We start from the raw sequence: 16,140 nt of genomic DNA, 5'->3' as shown, positions 1-16,140 counted from the left end.
GGTCGATCAGAAATCCAATATGGCCACCACGGCTGCCATTTTGGTAAACTATTTCAAACTTAAAGTAAAGATCTACTTGGCCGATTGAACTGAAACTTTGTAGGAATGATCGAATCATGGTCCTGACAAAGTGTTGTTATTTTTCGGGTCAATCAGAAATACAATTTGGCTGCCATGGCCGCTATTTTGCTACTAAGTTCTAATAGGCCGATCTCACTTAAAATTGGTCTAGGAATGATCAGCTCATGGTCCTGACAAAGTTAAGTTAACATTATACTATTTTTTACTCAAATTGGTACATATTTCAACAACAAAAATAAATACTATAGACTCAGGTGACCGTTAAGGCCCATGGGCCTCTTGTTTATTATAATGGCCATGACCCACTTTCAATGTAACATTTGGTCAAATATGTATTAACCTTTAAATGACCTAATCTTGATAAACAAAAAGGTCTAGAGTGGTGATATTTGGCAAGTTACATTTGGAGATAAAGTTTGTTCAACGTAATGACCTTGTTCTATTTCAGGGTCACAGGGGTCAAATGTTCTAAAATCTTTTAACAGGTTCTTTTGAATGACTTAAGCTTAAAAGTCATGAATACTTATATTTTGCCTGTAGCTTTATTTTAGATCTCTTTTAATGTTACAAGTGTGGGATTAATACCAGGTGAGTGATGCAGGCCCATTGGGCCTCTTGTTCTATGTATACTAGGTGATATTAAGGCCACCAGTGTCATTGTTGACTTAAGTTTAAGGTTGCATGTGCTGTTAGACGGGTAATAGTAAAGGACATCAATGTCATTGATGTATAATTGCTGTTAGACTGGTAATAGTGAAGGACATCAATGTCATTGATGTATAATTGCTGTTAGACGGGTAATAGTAAAGGACATAATGTCATTGATGTATAATTGCTGTTAGACTGGTAATAGTAAAGGACATCAATGTCATTGATGTATAATTATGATAAACAGTAATCTCCCGTTAATTTCATGTTTTATATAACTGTAGCATAGTTGTGCCTGGATATTTCTGTTGACCAAGTCAGTTATTTAGTGTAACAATCTGACATCAACGGTTCAAATGCCAGTCTAGTTTCGCTAATCTTTTATCCTCAGAACACTGTTGTTGATTCTATTTTGTTTATTTCATCCATCTTCATGTTATATTTATACATTTTTTGTACAAGTCCCACCAGGTATGGTTTTCTTTCCAGATATGATTTATCAAAGCTATAGTTATGCTGGAAAAAACATTGCATAGTTAAAGTATTTGTCAGTGGTAGGGGAATCCTTAATACAAAATTATAACCAGTATCTAGACCAATGACATTTGCTGACCGGTACTCAATACCTGTTGCCAGATGAGGATATTAGTTCCCTCAAGTGCAATCTCACTATAACATTTCATAGCTAAGTATTAGATAAAAGCCACCTAATACATCTGTTATACCTGGTTCTGCTTGTATTACTATGTTGTGAGATCTGACATATTGATCTTCTGTCCTGAACAGCTAACAATACTTGTATTTATGTCTCATTAAAGAGGTTTAGCCTTAATAATGATTTCTTTACCAACTGAAGATAATGTAAATATGTTTGCCCAACCAAACTTCTTTTCAAAAAGAAAAAGTGCTTAGTGTTAAATTCATCGTCCTGTCATGAAAAATAATTTCAGAATCAAAGAACACATTTATTGTATAAACATGAAATTTTTCTGTCCTATAAGTCACCTAAGAGATATGTACATCTAGCACTAAAACATTATAAACAATATAACGTTAATAGAGTAGATTTAAACATGCAATATAATGATTATCATTTTGAATTTCTAATACTATTCTGTTGCAAAATAAATTGTTGTATCTCTTTGCCTATGCAACCTTTGAATTCTGAGGTGAAAAAATGGTAAACAAAATGTTTAATTTAGACGTTTCTTAAATATGCAATTGTATTCTTCCTAAAAGAAAATCTAATTACCTTACATGTAGTTCATGTTGAAGATTTTTTTTGTAACAAATTATACTTTAGTTTAAATGTATCTTAGTGTCAATGGGTTTTCAACTGCCTCTGTTGTATTCTTACATAATTGTCAATTTACATTAGATCAAACTGCATGTAATTTGTAGACATAACACTTTTATCAGACAAGCATGCAGACATATGTTTTGAAAATATTTATAAGTGTTATTTTATTTATAAAGATATGCCAAGCCTTGAGAAGTAAAGTAAGTGTATGTACTCCTTAAGTTAGTTGGCCTGGAATTATCTATTTTCTTCATCTTTTGTTCGGTACACTAGCAGAGTCAATTTGATGTTATACAGTACATGTACTTTGTGGGGATATGTTAGCATCAGACTGAGGAATACTCTGTAGACATCTTGTATTGGGCCAGGTAATTAAATGCAGATAACGCACAGGTTCACATACTCTGTAAAATATCATCATCAGATCTCCACTGTACAAGAATAGCTTTTTTTTTAAAACATCAGGTATACTCTCCAAGTTGTGATATCTTCAAATCATACATTAATGCATTGTTTAATCTGAATACTTAACAGAGCAAACAACAAAGTGTATATTTTGCTGTGATTTTAGGAATTTTTAGGCAAGTCCTAATTTTCAAAATTTTGATAAGTCCCATTTACTACTAAGAAATATTATAGGCTTAAGCTCGTTCTGTAGAAGGGAGAGTTTCTCTTGAGCTCGTTCTGTAGAAGGGAAAGTTTCTCTTAAACTCATTCTGTAGAAGTTGGGGTTTCTCTTCAGCTCGCTCTGTAGAAAGGAGAGTTTCTCGTTAGCGCGTTCTGTAGAAGGTAGAGTTTCTCTTTAGCTAATTCTGTAGAAGGGAGAGTTTCTCTTTAGCTCATTCTGTAGAAGGTCAAGTTTCTCTTTATCTCGTTCTGTAGAAGGTGGGGTTTCTCTTCAGCTCGCTCTATAGAAGGGAGAGTTTCTCGTTAGCGCGTTCTGTAGAAGGGAGAGTTTTTCTTTAGCTCATCCTGTAGAAGGTTAAGATTCTCTTTATCTCGTTCTGTAGAAGGTGGGGTTTCTCCTCAGCTCGCTCTGTAGAAGGGAGAGTTTCTCGTTAGCGCGTTCTGTAGAAGGGAGAGTTTTTCTTTAGCTCATTGTGTAGATGGTTCAGTTTCCCTTTAGCTTGTTCTGTAGAAGGTAAAGTTTCTCTTTAGCTCATTCTATAGAACTAGAAGGGAGTGTTTCCCTTTAGCTCATACTGTAGAAGGTAGAGTTTCTCTTTAGCTCGTTCTGTAGAAGGGAGAGTTTCTCTTAATCTCGTTCTGTAGAAGGTGGGGTTTCTCTTCAGCTCGCTCTATAGAAGGGAGAGTTTCTCGTTAGCGCGTTCTGTAGAAGGGAGAGTTTTTCTTTAGCTCATCCTGTAGAAGGTTAAGATTCTCTTTATCTCGTTCTGTAGAAGGTGGGGTTTCTCCTCAGCTCGCTCTGTAGAAGGGAGAGTTTCTCGTTAGCGCGTTCTGTAGAAGGGAGAGTTTTTCTTTAGCTCATCCTGTAGAAGGTTAAGATTCTCTTTATCTCGTTCTGTAGAAGGTGGGGTTTCTCTTCAGCTCGCTCTGTAGAAGGGAGAGTTTCTCGTTAGCGCGTTCTGTAGAAGGTAAAGTTTCTCTTCAGCTCGTTCTATAGAACTAGAAGGGAGAGTTTCCCTTTAGCTCATTCTGTAGAAGGGAGAGTTTCTCTTTAGCTCATTCTGTAGAAGGGAGAGTTTCTCTTTAGCTCATTCTGTAGAAGGGAGAGTTTTTCTTTAACTCATACTTTAGAAAGTAGAGTTTCTCTTTAGCTCGTTCTGTAGAAGGGAGAGTTTCTCGTTTGCTCGTTCTGTAGAAGGTTAAGTTGCTCTTTATCTCGTTCTGTAGAAGGTAAAGTTTCTCTTCCGGCCGCTCTGTAGAAGGAAGGGTTTCTCTTTAGCTTGTTCTCTTGAGCTCATCTGTAGAAGAGAGAATTTCTCTTAAGCTCGTTCTGCAGAAGGTAGAGTTTCTCTTTAGCTCGTTCTGTAGAAAGTAAAGTTTCTCTTTATCTCGTTCTGTAGAAGGTAAAGTTTCTCTTTAGCTCAATCTGTAGAAGGTAAAGTTTCTCTTTAGCTCATTCTGTAGAAGGTAAAGTTTCTCTTCCGGCCGCTCTGTAGAAGGAATGGTTTCTCTTTAGCTTGTTCTCTTGAGCTCGTCTGTAGAAGAGAGAGTTTCTCTTTAGCTCGTTCTGTAGAAAGTAAAGTTTCTCTTTATCTCGTTCTGTAGAAGGTGGGGTTTCTCTCCAGTTCGCTCTGTAGAAGGAAGTGTTTCTCGTTAGCGCGTTCTGTAGAAGGTAAAGTTTCTCTTTAGCTCATTCTATAGAAGGTAAAGTTTCTCTTTAGCTCATTCTATAGAACTAGAAGGTAGAGTTTCTCTTCAGCTCGTTCTGTAGAAGGTAGGGTTTCTCTTTAGATCATTTTGTAGAAGGGGGGGGGGGGTCTCTTTAACTCATTCTATAGAAGATAGAATTTCTCTTTAGGTCACTCACATTAGAGTATTAGACAGTAAACCAGATAGTTTTGGTGTCTTATGGAAGCATTAGAACAAGATTCTTGTTACATATGTTTGTGTGCAGGTAATATGACATCAATATCATAAAGTATTTTCATCCCCACATCAGTATACATGTCTATTAGTGGTAATTTTAGAATATAAATTTGAAGTTAACTGTAAGACTCCTCCAGTTTATCACTTGTATTAAAGATTTAAATTCACATGTGAAATAGTTACATTAGTACCTGTATAATAAAGACATTCACAACAATGAGTGGGAAATCATTGATTTCTCTTTAAGCATAAGATCAATAGTAGGTTGTTTATATATTCTATATTGAATACTTTGAAGTCCTGCGAGAGACATCTATCAATACCACATGTTTACATGTTAATGGGAGAGTTCCTATAAAATGGTAGAAACAAGTGTATAGCCTGCTTAACAAACATAATGAACTTGTCATCCAAGCCTGAAAAATCAATGTAGGTACACAAAAGTTCAATTAATCTGTGTTCTGTGTGTGTATGAGGAGGACTCCGGCCACGGCCAGTGGCATGCCCAATACCAGTATGGCACGCAGATCAAAGTCATCAGGACACTCTCCAACAACAATAATGATAAGGTTTAACGGTCATCTGCATATTAGCATGGAAATTTACTGTGCTGCAGTCCTTGAATGATATATATATTCTAACATTCTTTCATATTCAATCTAAGATCCATTTTATCTTTTGTAGAAAATTAAGATGCAGATTCTGAGCTATGATTATCATTTAGGCAAATGTGTCTTTGACAACTTGAGGGGTTCAATCTCAGCTTAAATAAGAGTTGATATGGGTTAATGTTGTGCATTTACGATAATTACCATTCATCTGAGAGACCTGGTATTTTTACCATGACTATACATCAGCTCATAATCAGTTCGTTGTTTACAGTAACTTTTTACACTGAACTATGGACTATTTCATGCTTAAACATATTACAAGGCACTGTCCCTCTTGTTTCAGAGACAAATCTTCATTCTAATTATATCCACATTACTATTTCCTTTGCCTGGAAATATCACTGGGATTAAATAATCAAAAATGTTCAGCTTAAGTGAGTACAAAAAACCTGCATTTTAGCTGTATTCTTTAATAAAGTTTAAGTAAAAATCTTGTATGTTGTAGTTTAACTTTGAAAGTTAGGTTAATTAAGATCATCAACATTAGACATATCTGAAGTAATGATAATTGACTGGTATTTTCAGAGGGATAAATTAAATAGGAAAGAATATTCATGAAGTATTTCATTTTCAGTTGAAATAATGAACTAGGACCAAAGTCTTAACAAATATATGTATACTTTAAGTTTATTGAAAAGAGTAAAGTGAGAGGTACACAGTCATGATACTAAGGCACTGGACAAACAAGCCTTTTTAGCTGAATTCACTTATGAAACTGAGGACGTTACTTAATTGTTAGACCAAGAATCATACCTCTTTCAGACAATCATCTAATACAACTTTTTACTATTGGCATTGGTCAAACATTTGGTTTATAGAGTTTGATCTTTATTAGAGAATATGTATCCAAGTTAACAAGGAGTCAGACTCAAGATTATTCAGTAGCATTAGTCAGAGTGTGGAAAATCCTGTTCAAATTTACATGACTATAACCCCCTCATTCTCCATCTGAAGACCTGAATAGCATATCTTAATATTTGAGTAGGGTTTATTCTGCTGCACTCATACTGGAAATTTAACTGTCGGGAAAGATCATGGTGAATTTTTTATCACGATAATGCTGAACAATGACAAGAAAAAGACAGAAAGTAAGTCAACTTGTTTACAACATTCATTGAGGCATTGTTTGGTAATTAAGAGACCTTTTATTCAAAACACAATCTTAACTCAGTCTAATTAGATCAATCTATAGATTATGCTATCATGATCAGAACATGTCCATATACATGTGTACAGTGTATACTGTAATCGCAAACCAGAGCCAGACATTGGCAACTTATTTAGCAATGGTTTTTTCCTGGCCTGCCAGTAATGCATAAAATTTAAACAAGGTTGCAAAGCCACCTGGTGAAAAATTCTTTTGACCACCAAATCATCCTGAAGGTCATAAAGGGGATGTAAGGCCTTTGAAGGGAATCATTTGCTCTCCAGCAGTGATCAGAGAAACAGTTTTGGAGAGGGGTGGGAATGAATTGATTGTGGGAGTTTCCTGTGGCTTTCATTCAGAATATTCTATTTTATAGACCTTACATACAAAACGAATTGAGCAATAGGCAAAGCCTATAAAAAGCCCTCTCCTGTGGCTTACGGGAGGGTTGACACGTGATGTTTTTTCTTGGACAACATGGCAAGCGTCAACAGACTTGGACGATATAATGAGTAACAGAAATAATAAGGACTTGTAAATTTTGTTGAATATTAATGGAAGAATTGCCAAAAATAGGAAAAGACAGTGCATGGTAATGATTGTAAGACTAGTGCATGTGTACTATAAACATGATTTATCAGAATGTTATAATATGTTCAGGAAACTGCTCTGATGACAAATGCCTGAAAAGAGACATTGTCCCAGCAGCATTCCCTTGAGTGTATCCTGCAAGCCTGGAAATATTTTTGTTTATGTTTTTGCTGTTAAAAATCAATAGGAAGTCGTTTTCTGCCATACTCAACCTCTAATCATTTATGATCAGTCAGCAGCCTCAGTTACATAATGGGGAAAGGCATCAGGTTACATCACCAGAAAAGCTGGGAAATATAATTAAATAGACCAGTAACTGGTGAAGCTATTATCTAGTCAGACAAGTGTCAAGTGGTTCCTCTTTGTATCATGCATGTATTTGACAGAGATTCTTTATAGTAATTTTCGGATTAAATAATTTAGATATTTGTTGTATTTCCATTTAACATTATAGAGAAAATGTTCATATAATCACTGCATGTCATTTTTTCTAGCCATGCGGATATAATTCAAAATTTAGAAATCAGAACTCGTCTTCAAGATTAAAGATTCATCAAGATTTTTTATGAGCAGTATATGAAGTGCTTGTAATGTAGTCACTATATATGTATGCATATATATGGGGCAAAGAAGTAATTCCAACAGTGTGGACAAGTTTAGGTTGTCAAATTTTCAGAGCGATCTGCTCCTTGTTACATGTACATATACATCATATTACAAGAAGATAGAACTGATATACTATATATATATACTGTTCTTGTAATGGGTCAGTGATAAGTTTGCTGACCTCATGTCATTTTATAGGCAGATCTTCAACATGAAATACCTTTCTTTATTAATAAAATCACATTTCTTACTTTCATTGTTCCTGATGTATATGTTATATTGTGTAAACAAGTCAAAGAGTGTCACCACTGTAGCAACTTCATTACAGGGTGCTCTTGCCTGGTGAAAAACCTAAACACTGTCAGTGATTTCATCGTCTTCAAGGGTTTCTTCAGGATATAATTAACTATATGAAGCCCAAAAAGAAGGCGAAACCAGTGGAAATGCAACAAGATTAAATTCTAGAACCACATGGGTCACTTGCAATTGACCTGTATATTGATTGATCTGTAATTACCTGATTATATGATAGTAAATCAGGTTTCCCCTCAAATAGAAATATAAGATTGCTATGGAAATACTAATAGTATGCTTTCTTTGTACATATCTACTACTTATAGTAGTAGACTATGGTAACATCTTAAAGCATGCTATATAAATAAAACAATATTTGTAGCTACAGAAATCAAAGGAAGAAAAATGTATTGTATCACATGTATTTTCTTCAGTAGCTTCTGCATGAATTATTTACTATGTTCATTGTGAGTAACACAATGTAAATTGATGATGCATGGATTGATGTCATATAGACTAAAGGTATTTTCCTGTTTTCTAATTGAATAGGACCTGCATGTTTATGGACATAGTTTTTGGTTTAGACGAGACTGCCCGAGCTATGACAGGTTGTGGTTGATTCTATTTGTATATGATGGAAATACATGTTTTTTTGTTTTTTTTTAATTTTATTTTTTAAATATTTTATTTCCCCCAGCCAAATATTATATATATATATATAATACTGATAAGTATATACAGATATATATAAATAAATTGATAGGAACTGCCAGGGTTGGGAAGCCGTGGAGTCAGTCCCCTAAACAATATGGTGTCCTCATTACTTATTACTTACATAGCCAATGATAACCAGTAAGTTCAGTCATAAAACAGACATGTATATATTTACTATTTAATGACATGATCAGGATATAAACATTAATCACACCGGGAATTACCTCAGAGTGTCTTAAAACATGAAATCACGTTCTTGTCACTTGTTGACATAATAAAATTGTATCCTATCTGTAGCATTGACTGAATTAAGCTCAGCTTTTATTGTGACGTCACACAAATATAATGACACCTTGATTGTGTTCCAATACATGTGATGGCCACGTGCAAAGAGTTGCTTCCCTTCTTGACTGAAGACTGCCTAGTTTCAGCAATTACTTAGAAATTGTTTTATTGTTAAGTATTTTACTTATAGCCCAATTGATTTTAACTGGGTTTGTGATACTTGTATCTGGACTCAGCTTTATCTGGTCCACACATCCTTCACAAACAGTTTGATGTGAGATTCAGTCAGTTAGCTTAATGTACATATATACTGATTAAGTAACATTGTACATGCATATATGTGATACACGTTTTATGTGTCCTGAAATTTTGTCTTCAAATTTAATTAGGTTGTTTTTGTTTGAGGATTACTATTAGTGAGACTTTGTGTATGCATGTATATATGATCTGAAATGGGCTGCTTATAGAAGAAACCAGTAAGTTACCAGCCCAAGGCATTCTTCTTTTTATGTAGTCCAGGATGAAAGGACTAGCTTGCTCGTTTGTCAAAAGCAAGCAAATTGATGTAAACAAGTTATACATAACACTGTTTGTATGTGTGTATCCATATTCATATATACAAAATATCATCACCATGCTGTCAGTCTTGTAAATATGCCATGTAGTTTATGTAGGAAGTTTCATGCTTTATGTACCTGCTTTCATTTAGTTCAGTGCTTTACCAATTGCAATTCAGTTTGTCACATGAACTAGACTGGAGACTACAGTCACAAACCATCCTCATAAAAACACTATATGGGGGGGGGGGGGGAATGGATTGATGTACGAGGTATTGGTTTTACCAACATGTGATCAATTGATGTACATGTATATGTTTTCTTTTTAAATGGAAAAGCATACCAGTTAATGTGAAAATCAATCTTTCATTTTAGCTGATATACAGTAATGTGGTTATGTACAATTCTGTTGTGGGCTAGGATCCATGACATGTAATCAGTTAAAATTGCATGATATGACATGGCTGGCCTTTCAGCAATCACTGTCTACACACCGATCATATTGAGGATAATATTGATCATTTTGTCAATGACTAAGTGATGGACTGAGGGTTTATAACAGGAAAGGTGTCCACAGGGGATGAGGCTGACAGCCTCTGTGTGTGCTCCAGATAGGGTATACTGGCCCTGGTAAGGGTAACACAGCCTCTGTGAATATATTTATTTATATGATTGTTTATTGTGCTCCAGATAGGGTAAACTGACCCTGGTAAGGTTAATACAGCCTCTGTGAATACATTTATTTATATGATTGTTTACTGTGCTCCAGATAGGGTATACTGGCCCTGGTAAGGGTAATACAACCTCTGTGAATACAATTATTTATATGATGTACTAACTAGTAGATGAGGCTGGTAAGCTCTGTAAATGTGAATATGTCGATGTATGGCAGCCTCTGAATATATGATGTACTGGCCCTGGTAAGGGTTCTGGTTCTGGTCAGTAATCAGCAACGCTGTTAGGGTGACACAGGCTCTGTATGTACTGGCCCTCAGGTAAGGGTTCTGGTTGTGGTCATTAATAATCAGCAACGACGTTAGGGTGACACAGGCTCTGTATGTACTGGCCATGGTAAAGGTTATGGTTCTGGTCAGTAATCAGCAACGCTGTTAGGGTGACACAGGCTCTGTATGTACTGGCCCTGGTAGGAGTTCTGGTTCTAGTCAGTAATAATCAGCAACGCTGTTAGAGTGACACAGGCTCTGTATGTACTGGCCCTGGTAGGAGGTCTGGTTCTAGTCAGTAATAATCAGCAACGCTGTCAGAGTGACACAGGCTCTGTATGTACTGGCCCTGGTAAGGGTTCTGGTTCTGGTCAGTAATAATCCGCAAGGCTGTTAGGGTGACACAGGCTCTGTTTGTACTGGCCCTGGTAAGGGTTCTGGTCAGTAATCAGCAACGCTGTTAGGGTGACACAGGCTTTGTATGTACTGGCCTTGGTAAGGGTTCTGGTTCTGGTCAGTTATCAGCAACACTATTAGGGTGACATAGGCTCTGTATGTACTGGCCCTCAGGTAAGGGTTCTGGTTCTGGTCAGTAATAATCAGCAACGCTGTTAGGGTGACATAGGGTCTGTATGTACTGGCCCTGGTAAGGGTTCTGGTTCTGGTTAGTAATAATCAGCAACGCTGTTAGAGTGACACAGGCTCTGTATGTACTGGCCCTCAGGTAAGGGTTCTGGTTGTGGTCATTAATAATCAGCAACGACGTTAGGGTGACATAGGCTCTGTATGTACTGGCCCTGGTAAAGGTTATGGTTCTGGTCAGTAATCAGCAATGCTGTTAGGGTGACACAGGCTCTGTACATGTAATACTGATGTATGGCATGATTGTTCTGGTCCTGGTAAGGGTGACAGTCAGCCTCTCTGAATGTATGATGTTTTTAGGTCACCTGAGCTTTGCTCAAGTGATGTACCCTTGATGGATAGCTATCATCCTCGATACTTCAGGAGTATATATATGCTCATTTACACTCTCTGCATCCCTGGGATATGTCATGTCATATTTGAAAGCTCAGTGTGCGCCACCTTGTGGATGATACAAAAAGACTTGTTTGATCCTTTGATACACATCGAAAGAATCCCACTGCAGCCTAATGGTGTAATTGACTGGCCTTAAAACTGGTTGTAACCTTTAAACAACACATATTAGCCTAGCAAACTTTTGTTTTGTTTCGCCAGACCAATCCAATAGCTAGCCACATGCCTTCAATTTTGCCATGACATATTCCAGGGAAGGTAAGTGAGCATAGGCTATAGCGCCTGGAGAATCAAGGATGGATAACTATATAGAGTAGGAAGAGATGTGAAATACTGGTTAACATTACACTATATATAGAAAATATGATTAAAAGGTAAAGATGACATACAACGTCTGTGAATGTATGATGTATTTGGTTGGTATAAGTAGACTGATAGACTTGATGTATCCAGTATATATAACTATAGGGTAGATTTCATATACATGTACTTGGCAAATATGTCACACAACTTCTAGTGAAAAGTTTCAGTGTTTATTATGAAAATAAAGTAAAGGTTAGGTTACTAGAGAACTTTTCAAAATCAACCTGCGGATGAGTATTCTGAACATCAAAGTGTAATGTTTTATTGCAGAAAATACAATAGAAAACATGAAATATAACCAGATAACCAGATAGAGATGAATTCCATTTTAGGGAATTATGACATAGGATAGGAAAATATCCTTGAAAACAAAGTTGTTATTTCTTATTGGCCAGGAAAATTCTCAGATATATTCTCCAGTGTATGATGAAATGGGAAGCTTCAGAACGTAGGTGTATGCAGTAAAACAGTACTTGCCCCAGTTATTTTTTTTGGCAGATCTGGACTACAGTATCCTCTATGATATATATACTGTACATGCATGAGTACATCACTATTATATATAATCAGAACATCTGGAGCAAATCATACAAAAACAGTAATTTGTCAGTATGACTCACATACATGTAGGTTGAGGGTCAAATGGACAGAGTTGATTAATACATTGGTAGTAATTACTTCATTGAACTTTTTTTGTGAGAACAAAAATATAAAAAAGAAAAAAATCAGATATAAAACATTTAAAGAATATTTTGAATATCTACACTTTTTTATGAAGTATTTAGGTTATACATAAGGTGCTTGTTTCACTCTAACATTCCTGTTTTTTCCCTTTTTGTAACATTGATCAACATATCTCACCATATCACACATACATTGTATGTGCGTTTATTGTGAGGACGATGTGCACACAGTACTTTTGATGTGTTATGCCATTCCATAACTGTACATATCATTACATTTTCACAACACAATGGTAGAGTTTAATGTTCATGACTGCAGGAGTCTCCACTCGGATTGAAGATATAAAGATATATATATAAACATATTTCTGTAACATATTTCTGTCAATATTTCAATATCACAATACATGGCATTGATGTACTTTTTGAAACTGATGTAATTAAACATATTTGTCTTAATTTCTCCTTACTTTATGCGTGTTGTTAGTAGAAATTTCAGGTTCCACTAGAGCATATATCTTCTCCAGTGTTTAATTGCAATTGATGTAATTAAGCTTGTTCTGATTTGCTCTGTTGGTATTGTTTACAATTCTTTTATTGGTCATTTATGAATAGTGTAAAGTTAGTAAGACTGTGTTTTGTTTGTATGTTACAGCCAGTTCATCACTTGACCAGTATGATGAGGTAGAGCGGGCATCCAGAGAGAGGAATGAGATTGTGGCCAAGTATGACAAGGTTGGTACTTTCTTATATGCCCGCGGCATGATGAGATGATGAGACGTATTATGTTATCACGCGGGCGAGCGGGCGCTAAGCCTAACGGTATCCAGTAGTTTTCAATGGATTAACTTCAAACATCATAGGAAGGTTCATTGCCATGATAGCTCGAACATGTTCGATAACCGCAATTAATGTACTGTAATTTTCAGAGTTATGTCCCTTTATTCATTCGCCCAAACAGTGTCCGCTCGGTATCTCAATTAGTTTTCTATGGATTAACTTCAAACTTCATAGAAAGGTTCATTACCATGAAAGCTCTAACAAGTTTGATAACCGCCACTGTCCAACCATAATTTATTGAGTTATGGCCCTTTATGTACAACCCTACAGACAACTGCGCGCTCATTCAATGTATGACAGACGTACATGTATTATGTTCTGCTTTCGCAGTACCCTTGTTTTGATTTCTCAAACCTTACAGAAAATGAACCGAGTTCTCCTCAGCCATTATCATGTCTACATGAAATAATGTACAGACTTAAAAAAATAAACATTAATTTGGTGTTCTTTGAAAATAATCTCTTTTTAACTGAGGAAATTTGATCTTCTAGAAGTCACTTTAATATAATTTGTTGGTTGAGATTAAAGATTACCTTGATAAAACTTCAGGGAGAATTCTTATGAAATGTTCTTCCAAGAAAACATCAGTTTTGAGTTCAAATGACAATGACTATTCTTTTAGAGATCATTGATGTAATAAAAATAATAATCAGCTGAATATGTCTCTGAGGAACATATGAACCATTGATTTTATTATGTTTCTCATTTCCTCACTGGTAGAGTTGATTTTCATGTTTTGTTTTGCAGGGTCGAGAAGAAGGGGCACAGATTGACCCCTGGGAGGACCCAACCTTGGAGGTTTACCATGTCACTGATAGATACGGATTCATCCAGTAAGTTATTGTCTAGATCATTTATGCTGATGTTTATTTAAGAATTTAATGTAAACTCTAAAATTCCAAGTAAGGTTTCAAGATATCATTTTAGAGAAAAAATGTAGCTGGAGATTTTTAACTCGCCTGCAAGTTTTGTCATCTACAGTTGTAAGTTAAAACATGTTTAGCTTCATATTCATTAATGATATCATTCTTCAATGTAGAATTAATTTACATATCCTGTACATTACATTTTCAACTATTGATTCGCATAAAACTAATTGTGATCTAGCCACCTTCATTCCTAATTAACGTGAACTGATTGGGAATGGCTGGATTTATGCAAGAAAGATTTTACTTGTGGAAAAAAAAAATGTATTACCAAAAACAGTTGCCTGATAGTGGGACAGCGCGATCAGTGGTGGGTTGATTAGCATAGCGAGATCCTATCAACCTGTATTGTATTGTATAAGTTTGTACTATTTGTTGTGTGTTACAGTAACTACCAACTCCCTCAGAAACAGAGTGCAGCTGAGGCAAAGGTAGGTCATAGGTCAAAGCATTGGTATCAAGTTGCAATTAGTATTACCTGAATTAGTAAAAACATTACTATTTCCTATTTCTGTTACATTTAAAACAGTCCAAATGATATGGCTTTATTGAAAATTGACTATCCATATGGGAAGGAGAAACCTTATTCATTTTAGGGTCAAAAGGTCATTTTGGACCTTGAAACTTCACAAGTTGACTACCATAGGATAAGTGTTGTAACCCTGTTCAAATTGGGGTCAATGTTCATTTCAATGACACTGTTGTGCAAGACCTATTTTTGTTCTCTCGTAGTTTATCTTTCCATTATGGACTTTGAAATGAAATTTCGCTGTTGTGCAAAAACTATTGTCTTACTTTCTAGCACTTTAAAACTTCACATGATGATTATTTGCCGGATGTTCAGGCACACCTATTTGTTTGTTGGTCAAAACAATGAAGTCATATTAAGCTTACCTGGTAGAATCCTCCATTATAAAATGTGTTTGTTGGCAACAAGTTTTTGAGTTATAACCCTATTTTTTATATTGTAGGCCATTGAAGTGGAGATTGAAAGGTCACAGAAATGGCTGAAAATGCTAAAAAATTGGGACAAATACTCATCAGGAGAAAAGGTAACAGAGCATTCCAGGATGCAATGTTTGAAAATTTCATACCGTAGATCATTTCTATATTTTCAAAGCCTTTAATTCTTAAGCAAATAATATGATTCACTTCAAAGTATTCAGTCATAAGATAATTTCAGTAATTTAGAATAAGAATCTTTTAACTTTCTTTGATTTTTCGATATATATTTTTATGTGAGTACCTTGTCTATTGTGTAGATGACCCGGCGTATCTACAAAGGTATCCCCAATCGGGTTCGAGGCGAGGTGTGGATCCGACTGCTTGGGGTCAACAAAATGAAAGCTGAACAAAGGGGCATCTACAAAGTAAGGGGCAACCTGCCTTACACACTGTTAATGCAGACACATCGTAATACTTGTCACATAGAACTGCTAATTCATGGTGACTACAACATTGATTGTGTCAAATTAAAAGCCCTGCAAATAGAATATGCTTACATTTAATTTGTATTAGTCCATTTTGCATTAGACCAATTAGTCCAGGTCATATTAACATGGAAAATTTTCCTGCTTGGAATGGATAATATGTTTCCATAAATTTTTCTAATTTTGTTGCTCTTGTATCTTCTGTTTACTTGCTTTGTAGGATATGAAGTTAAGGGCAAGGACCAAATCTCCACACATACGACAGATTGATTTAGATGTAAACCGTACCTACCGTAACCACATAGATTTCCGGTCACGATACGGTGTGCAGTAAGTATCAGTTGTTGTTTATACAACAAGGATGGGGTCAAGATACAGTGTGCAGTAAGTATCAGGTTGTGTTTATACAACAAGGATGGTGTCAATATACGGTGTGCAGTAAGTATCAGGTTGTGTTTATACAACAAGGATG

The 16,140-nt window shown here is 35.7% G+C and overlaps 1 protein-coding gene across 1 annotated transcript in view; it reads left to right on the top strand.

The window, feature by feature from the left end:
* The window catches only part of LOC110456449 (USP6 N-terminal-like protein), a 35,748-nt gene that overhangs the window by 7,804 nt on the left and 11,804 nt on the right, over nt 1-16,140 (top strand). Inside the window, exons 3-8 of the mRNA XM_021507224.1 lie at nt 13,128-13,207; nt 14,060-14,145; nt 14,627-14,669; nt 15,210-15,290; nt 15,501-15,608; nt 15,889-15,998. Of these exons, the coding sequence (XP_021362899.1) occupies nt 13,128-13,207; nt 14,060-14,145; nt 14,627-14,669; nt 15,210-15,290; nt 15,501-15,608; nt 15,889-15,998 (508 nt within the window). The remainder of the gene's footprint in view (nt 1-13,127; nt 13,208-14,059; nt 14,146-14,626; nt 14,670-15,209; nt 15,291-15,500; nt 15,609-15,888; nt 15,999-16,140) is intronic.

Source organism: Mizuhopecten yessoensis, unplaced genomic scaffold (assembly GCF_002113885.1).
Source record: "Mizuhopecten yessoensis strain PY_sf001 unplaced genomic scaffold, ASM211388v2 scaffold8745, whole genome shotgun sequence".
Lineage (NCBI taxonomy): Eukaryota > Metazoa > Mollusca > Bivalvia > Pectinida > Pectinidae > Mizuhopecten > Mizuhopecten yessoensis.
Note: the sequence above shows the minus strand (reverse complement) of the source record. Positions and strands in the feature narration are given on the sequence as shown.